General features: G+C 55.4%; 1 protein-coding gene across 1 annotated transcript; it reads right to left on the bottom strand.

Moving 5' to 3' along the window:
- Nucleotides 1–425: 425 nt before the first annotated feature.
- On the bottom strand, nucleotides 426–7820 carry NCF1 (neutrophil cytosolic factor 1). The gene is made up of 10 exons (XM_010006072.1): nucleotides 7746–7820; nucleotides 7243–7323; nucleotides 6838–6913; nucleotides 5363–5528; nucleotides 5192–5247; nucleotides 4767–4889; nucleotides 4166–4273; nucleotides 3343–3460; nucleotides 2218–2325; nucleotides 426–714 (listed from the first exon to the last, which is right to left on the bottom strand). Exons 1-10 carry the CDS (start codon nucleotides 7815–7817, stop codon nucleotides 426–428), a joined length of 1197 nt encoding a protein of 398 aa, XP_010004374.1. The 5' UTR covers nucleotides 7818–7820.

The following is a 7820-nucleotide window of genomic DNA, read 5'->3' as shown; positions in this document are numbered from 1 at the left end:
AGACGTGCAGGTGGGTCTCCACCACCCAACACCTTCATGTGAGTGTTCAAAAGTTCCTATCCAACAGCCACCAAACCTCCTGCCTCTTTCTCCTGTCTTACTGGATGTTGACGTGGCAGTTTGAGCCCACCCTTCCCAGCTGGGGGCTCTGCTCAGGTGGGAGACCAGCTCTAGGTCCATGCAAGGAGCTGCTCTTCCCTGGGAAGATCATGGATCCCATGGGGATTACAAGATCTAGAGCACCTACCTCAATAATAACCTCCTTCTTCATTCACCACCTCCCCCCTGGCACTTTGCTGACAGGCAAAGTACCTGATGATGGCAACAAGCAGCATGGGTGAGGTTAGGTGCATGGAGGAAAGCACAGGTCCTACATGTGGGCTGACCTCCCACCAAGGCCATATTCTACTCCTTCTCTGACAGAACTATAGCCAGATGGAAGAAACCTCATTGAAAAGAAACATCTTCCCCCCAGGAGAAGAGTGGACAGGCAAGGTGTGATCTACTCCAGCAACCACCACTGGAGGGCACAGGCTGTGCCTGCAGAACTTCAGCCCCTGTTGAGACTTACTGATGGCATTGGCCTTGTTCTGGATGTTTCCCCTCATGTTCCTCCGGCTCTGGATGTACTTCCTGCTGTTCCTCCTGTAGGTCTCCTGGCTGATCTGCCTCCGGCCCTGCTTGTGGATGCTCTTGGAGTTTCGGATGGTGGATCTGCATGGGGCAGAAACAAAGCTTCCAGTTCCTGCACAGTGTGCCCTCTTACTGAGGATTTCCCCCCACGCTTCCTCCTCTGCCTCCCCCCAACCCCAACATCTGCTCTGTGGTTTTGCCTGGTAGAAGGACATGTGGACACCAGCCCTGGAGGGCAGGTGTAGGTGAGATGTGATGTCCAGCACGTCAGGAGGCAGCTGGGGCTGTGCTGTGGAAGCAAATACTGATGGGTGAAGCCTCAGCACAAGCCTGGAAAGCAATGATGGGGATGGCAAGGTAGTAAGGCTAGAAGGATGAGATGGGCATGAGGTTTAACCAGGAAAGCCCTGGAAGTGATCTCTTGTCTTCTGATTGATGGACACAGGGCATCTCTACTGGCTGCAAGGCTAGTGTGGTGTTCAGGATGGCTCCCCAGGGAGCAGGGGAACAGCAGGTCCTGAACCCACAGCAGAGAAACTCCTGAGAGAAGTGACAGGCTGAGCAGCCCAGGCTGCATGGTGGCCACTGCCACAGGGGAACCCCCAGCCTTGGGGACAGCCCCAGGCAGGCAGATGGAGGCTACTGCTTCATCTTCACTACAGGGGCATGAGTAAGGTGGCTGCTGACATCCCTCCCATGGCCTCATCCTCCTGCCCTGCTCCAGGCTCTGTGCCCAACTGCCTTCAGCCCTCTCTGCTCTGAGCACACACCCTCCCTCACACACTGAGGAGCAAAGCTCTTGCCCACAGCAGCAGGTCACCACCTGGACAACAGGGACAGCATTCAGCATGGGGAGCAAGTCACTGTCCCCAAGAGGCCACCTCCCCTCCCCCAAGGGTATCAGCAGGCACCACCACGCTCAAATAGGTGGATTTGGATCATTTTGCACCACCCCACACTCAGTTTGTGCTCCAGCAGAGCTGGATTAGGGGAGATTTTATAGCAAAGCTGCCGTGTTTTCTTGTAGGGATAAAAAGATAGTGGCAAACTCTGCCCTTCCTAGCAGTGTTCTTTGCATTGGAATTAATGAGTTATTATTGCTTTTTATCTTTTTAATCAAAATAAAATCCCTTCCATTAGCTCCAATCCTCCCATCAGATTAGGCCATTTGGCAGCTCTGCTTAGTCAAATCTCTCCTCGCTTCTCCAAGATTCAGGGGATGAACTTAAGGCAAGAAGAAAAAAGGCCAGTTAGAAAATGAAACGAGATTAGCCCAGAAAAGCAGCTTTGCAGAAGGAGGAATGTGTTTGGCTGGAGGACCAGCTGAAGCAAGGACTGTGCAGCTGTGTCAGAAATGCTGGGATGCCCCCTCCACCTGTGGAAGGCAGGGAGCTCAGAGCTCATTCTGCTGCAGCCCTGAAGGTTTTGCCTCCTGGTCTGTCTTTGCCCTGCTCAAATCTCACCTGGACAATTCCTCATCACCAAGGTGAGTGAGGGACACTACAAACCACTGCCTGATTTAGTTTCATCCCCTAGAAGAAGAGCTTTAAGTCTTACTCCCCCCCCAGCTGGGGCTTCTCCTACCTCCGTGGTGGAGCGCTCCGGTTCCTCAGCTCGCTCTTCACAGAGGTGTTCACCTCCCCAGCTTTCTGCAGGTACATGGAGGGGTAATAACCCGTGGTTTCATCCTTCCTGCAGTGCAACACAAAGCAACATGGCTAGCAGCCTTGGCTCTGCCACCATCACCTCCTCACCCATCCCCAGTGGGCTCCTTCATATAATCTCAGCATCACTTTGGTTGGAAAAGACCTTTCAGATCATCCAGTCCAACTGTAACCCCAGGACTGCCAAGGCCACCACTGACCCACGTCCCCCAGCACCACATCTACCCAGCTTTTAAAACTCTCCAGAGATGGCAACTTCACCACTGCCCTGGGCAGCCTGTGCCAAGGCCTGACAACCCTTTCAGTGAATAATTTTTTCCTCATGTTGCTTGCAAGGATGGAGGCTTTAACTGCTCTTCTACCTCTGTGCCCCTGGCTCTCCTTAAAATTGTGTCTCGAGTCCCAGAAGCAACCAGGTAGCACATGGCTCACAGCTTTCAGGGTCTCACCAGCTCATATTCTATCTCCTGGGGTTTTGCTGGGCACCTGAAGCATCACTGGCCTCCTGCCAGATACTCCACCACGTGCTCAATAAACACTCCTCAGTCCATCTCTCTCCAGCCCAGTATGCCTGACAATACCTGGGCATCCTCCTGGACCACTCACCTGGGCAAGGTTTGCAGCTATGTCGTGTCCTGCTGCAAACACACAATCTGTGACTTTCCAGAGCACAAAGCAGCTGAGGTTCCTCTTGGGAAAGACCAATTTTACAGGGCAGGCCAGGCCTGGGATGAAACCCAAGGTTTTGCAAAGCAAAACGTGCCAGAAAAACGTGGAGGCAAAAATAACAGAAATAACAGGAAATTTCATTTCCCATCTGCTTCCTTCTTAGATATCACTGAAACCCCCAGCAGAGGAAGCCACAGCTGCAATGTCTAACATATGGAAAAACCACAGGCTGCCAGAGGCAGCCCTGCAAAAGGCAGTGCTGGGCAGTGGCACCAAATAGCCTGTGGTTGTCACAGCCCAGAAGAGGAGAACCTCTGGTTCTCCCCTTCCCCCTGCCTGAATCCCTCCTGCCTCGTTTGTTTGTGGCATCTCTCACCTGATGACCCACCAGCCATCGAGCAGCTTGTGAATGACTTCAATGATATCTCCCTCCTTGAGGGTCAGCTCATCCTCCTCCACTGCTGTGTAGCTTTTCTGGACAACATAGGGCTCACCTGCACACAAAATGGAGACAACAGGTTGGGTGTGACCACCCAAGGGATGGGGCTCAGCCTCTCCAGCTGCTGAGAGGAGGCACCAGAGTGCTTCAGGTCGTCAAAGTTTGGATTCAGACCTCCCCCAGACTTGTTGGGGTCTGTGGCTCATCCTAGCCCCTCCAGCACCTCCCCAGGAGACACCTGGGGAATGCCAGCACTGGAAGTACCCCTGGCTCTGCTGAAAAGCATGCTTATAACTTGGGTGAATAAATGAGGAAGGAAGAGGTGTTGTGCTGATAGCAGCTGCTGCAGAGTTCTCCAAACCAGAAAGATGAAGCCCAAAGAGCAATCAGCATGAGCCTGCAGGATTCCCCCCTCTGCCCCATGGGACAGGGCAGCGCTGGGGAACATCTGCACCTCACTTTGGACATTGCACCATGCTCCTCTGCCATCCCAACACCTCAGCAGGCCCCAGCTAGCTCAGGTGGCCACTGGATAAAGATGTGTATCTGTGACCAGCCAAAACAAGCACTCGCTGCTGAGCTGCAGGTCACAGGATGCTGCCGAGGCTGAAGGTGAGGCACTGACCCATGAGATTCATCCCTCTTGGCAGCTCCCTCAGCAACATCTCCCTGCCCAGCAGGGCCTTGCAATGATACACCCCAACAGGGAGTAGTGCCAGGCTGTGCTCTAGTGCACACCCTAGTTATCCCCACATTTCACCTGCATAGTTGGGCTCCGGCTCTTCAGACTCATCAGGACCATCCATTGGCTCCAGGTAGGCAGCTGGTACCCAGCCCCGTTTATTCTTCAACTGGCAAAACCACCAACCTGCAATGAAAGCAGCTGTGGGCAAGAGCTGGGGGTGTTGTGGGGGCACCAGCAGCAGGGCTGTCCCTGGTCAGGCATCCACATGACCTGAACAGAAGTGATGGTGCCAGGGATAGCCTCTGTTTACATGGTGCAACCAGGGAGGTTGGCCAGTTCCTCCAGGGCAGGAAACCTCACAGGCTGAGGCATGCAAGGAGGCTGCAGTGTATTCTAGGATTGCCCCACACCCTCTCCAACTGTCATGCGGCTCCATGTGAATGTGAACCACATCCCAAGGGGTGGGGGGAAGCACCAAGAGATTTGGTGCAACCACTGGAGCTTACTCTAAACTTCTCCTCTCCATCAGGAGACGCTCACGCAACCACCTGGACCCACGCGCTGGCGTACCCAGTTCCCAGGGCACTGCTGCACGCTGGGCAGCCCCTCTCCCTGCTCAAATGGCAGCCAGGAGGGAGCCAGCCCTCAGGGGCTCTGTGGAGAGGTGGACACATACCACTCTCGCCCTTCTCCACGACGTCCACCATGTCCCCAGCTTTTAGAGACATCTCAGACGTGGAGCTCTTCTCATAGTCGGCGATGGCTCGGTACGTCTGCAGGACAATGGGGCCCGTGATGTCTGTGGGGAGAAGTGAGAGACATTCCCTCTCCTGGCACAGAAACACTCTATCTCAACAGCAGCCCGGGACAGCCCAGAGTGCTCTCCCAGCATTTCTAGGCTAGAACCAGCTGGATCCAAGGACATGGACTTGTTTCCCTGAGGCTGTGGTTTCCCACAGTTCTGGCACCAGCAGGGCTGGTGTCGTGTCCCCCTGTGCTCTCAGCCAGCACCCCTGCCCTGTCCTCCCTGGAGCTGCCCCTTTCCCAGCAGGGCTTTGCTGCCAGCAAAGCAGCCATTTGTACCCCTCTGAGGCATCTTACCCGTGGAGTTCTTCTTGGCATCCTTTGGCAGGAGGAAGACCTCAGGCTTCTTGATCCTAGACGGGTCACAGCAAAGGCAGCTCAATGCCGACCAGCCCCGGCGCCCTCCCTGGAGGCTGCTGCCAGCACCTGGGCACGGGGCTGTGGGATTTGCCCCACAGCTGGACTCACTGGCTGTCTGTGACGGGGTTCATGTCATCGGGACGGACCTTGAAGAAGTTGACCACGTGTGGGCACCGGGAGATCTTGTGGGGCAGGTTGACCAGGGTGTAGCAGTACTCGGAGAGCGTGCCCTGCCGGTTCTGCGTCGAGCGCTGCCCGTCAAACCACTTGGGAGCTTGGGGAGAGGGGGAAAACGAGACAGACCCCCCCCCGCTCATATGGATTTCCCAAGCAGGCTTCCCTGAATCATTCATTTTGCCCTGAAAACAAGTGGCTTTGGCCCCAGGGTGCTGCCTGGCTGTATGGTGCCCATCAGGTGGTGCCCTGTGGGAGCGCGGCCATGTCCCCTCCCTCGCTGCTCTGGCAGGCACACAGGGGACACACATGGCAGCAGGTGAGGGCAGGGACAGGGCTGATTTGCAGAAACACAAAGGTTCCCCAAGTGAACCCCTGCAGAGACTGTGCAAGCCCAGAATAAACCCCGTTTGACCCCATTTCAGTTATGGGATAACTCCCACATCCCTGCTCAGCAGTGTCACAAAAGCAGCAACTGCCTTGGGGTACAAGGAGGGGCTCAGGGGAGCAGCCCATGGCCAGGGGCGACATGGACATTCCTGTCCCACTGGCCACACTGCATGTCCTGCAGCAGCTGCTCTTGATCCCAGGACACCACAAAGCTTCTGGCAGTGTTGAACTCCACCTCAGGGTGCACATGTGTGGCTGGTGGCACCGTTGCACCAGCCCAATGCCTGCCCTGTCCCCAGATCTTCCAGTATCCCAAATAGGATGGGGACACTGCAAACCACCCTGGCAGAGCATGGGAAGGGTCCTGACATGGACCTGGTGTTAGTCCAGCCCCAGAGGACCCCCCTTCCCCAGACATGACACCCTGCAAAGAAAAGGTTTGCTCCTCCTCCTCGAGAGGCATCAGCCACAACCTGCAGCTGTTTCTCATGCTCCTTCCCACCTCCTTTGAAGCAGGAAATTAAACCAAAGGGGGAATTCTGCTGACCTGCACCTTGCTTGGGGGCAAACTGTCAGCTCCTTGTATCACGAGTTCATTCCTTGGAATTGAACACATCCTTCATCACTTCCTCTTACAAAATATCTATGTTGCCACAAGGACACTAAAGCCAATCCTGGTGACAGTGTCACCAAAGGAGGGCTCAGCTCAGGGTCCCCAAAGCCAGACCCTTTGCACTGCCACAGGTAGCAGCCAATGCTGCAGGACATGGCCCAGGGGTGCACAGCCTTGGGAGAGGCAGGACTGGGTCAGCAGGGCTGGTGAGACCTTCTCAAGAAGGTCTTCATCAGGACCAGCACTGCTCAGACCTTCCCGGGGTTCTGATTTCAAGCCTGGTTGGCAAGAAATCAGACCAAGCACCCGCATGGGAGGCAACCAGCAGAGCTCAGCCCACCAGGGAATTTCCCAACCAGTTGCAATTTCAGTTTCATCCCCCAGCCCTGGTACTTGCCCCTCTCACCTGGCAGGTGCGGGATGATCCGGTTCTCCATGTTGATGTCCCCAGATTCAATGGGGAACATCTCCTTCAGTGCTTTCTATGGAGCAGAACCAGGCAAGGTGGTGAGAATGGTGCTGGGGATACCCTGTGGCACCCACAGCCCTACCCTCGGCTCAGCCCCCTTCTTGGCACTCACCCCCCTGGACCCTGCACCTCAACACCAGGGGAAACCTGCCAGGAGAGCACAGAGCTGGTGGCTCCAAACTTCCAGGGGTGAAGGAGATTGGAGCACAGTAACCCAGGAGCCTCTGTTGAGCCAGGTTTGGTTTGGGGGCAATTTCAGCTGGAATTCACCCTCCTCTTTTTCCCCACCCCAAGCTCTGGTGTGCTGGGCCAGGGGCTGGTGCCCACTGCAGGACAACTCACATGGAACTCGTAGATCTCGGTAAACCGGCGGTAGACGAGCTTTTCAGAGAGGTCGTTCCACTTCACCAGGAACATGTAGACCTGAGGGGGAAAGCAGAGGTGCTGGACCCCACACTCCACAGCAACCAAGGCCCCTGGGGAGCCCTGCAGATGTTCCCATTTTTAGATAAACCTTGTGTTTTTCTTCCACCACCCCAAAGCAAGTAGCCGTGCCCAGGCAGCAAGCAAGCTGGGCAGCAGGGGAGCTCAGCAGGGACAGAGAGGGGAGAGAAACATGCAGGAGGGTGGGAATATAAGAGGGAACAGCCAAGCAACTTGCAAAAGAGGTGCCCAAAATCTGGTGTTCAGGACTTATGAGCCTGGGCTGCCCCCAGAGAGAAACACCCCAAGAAAGGATGCTCCAAACCCCCCGGTCACATTGATCAGAACAAACTTGCAGGCCAGGCTTGTTACCCAAGCAGACCTCCCTGCTCCTCCTGTGGGAAGCTTTGCTGCCTACTCACGTAGTGCTGGCTGGGGAAAAACCTCTTCTCGTAGCCCAGCAGCTCGATGTGCCTGATGAAAACGTCCCCCATGGC

The sequence above is a fragment of the Chaetura pelagica genome, unplaced genomic scaffold (genome assembly GCF_000747805.2).
Source record: "Chaetura pelagica isolate M959 unplaced genomic scaffold, ChaPel_1.0 scaffold49, whole genome shotgun sequence".
Classification (NCBI taxonomy): Eukaryota; Metazoa; Chordata; class Aves; order Apodiformes; family Apodidae; genus Chaetura; species Chaetura pelagica.
This window is presented reverse-complemented; position numbering and strand designations above follow the sequence as displayed.

What these genes read in the sequence shown, in the direction of transcription:
- NCF1 (XM_010006072.1), bottom strand. Translation starts at nt 7,817, where the DNA reads ATGGGGGACGTTTTCATCAGGCACATCGAGCTGCTGGGCTACGAGAAG. An exon ending in GATCATCCCGCACCTGCCAG is followed by an intron (nt 5,529 to 6,837) that starts GTGAGAGGGGCA and finishes CCTCTCCCCAAG; the next exon opens with CTCCCAAGTGGTTTGACGGG. An exon ending in CGTGGAGAAGGGCGAGAGTG is followed by an intron (nt 4,274 to 4,766) that starts GTATGTGTCCAC and finishes CTTTCATTGCAG; the next exon opens with GTTGGTGGTTTTGCCAGTTG.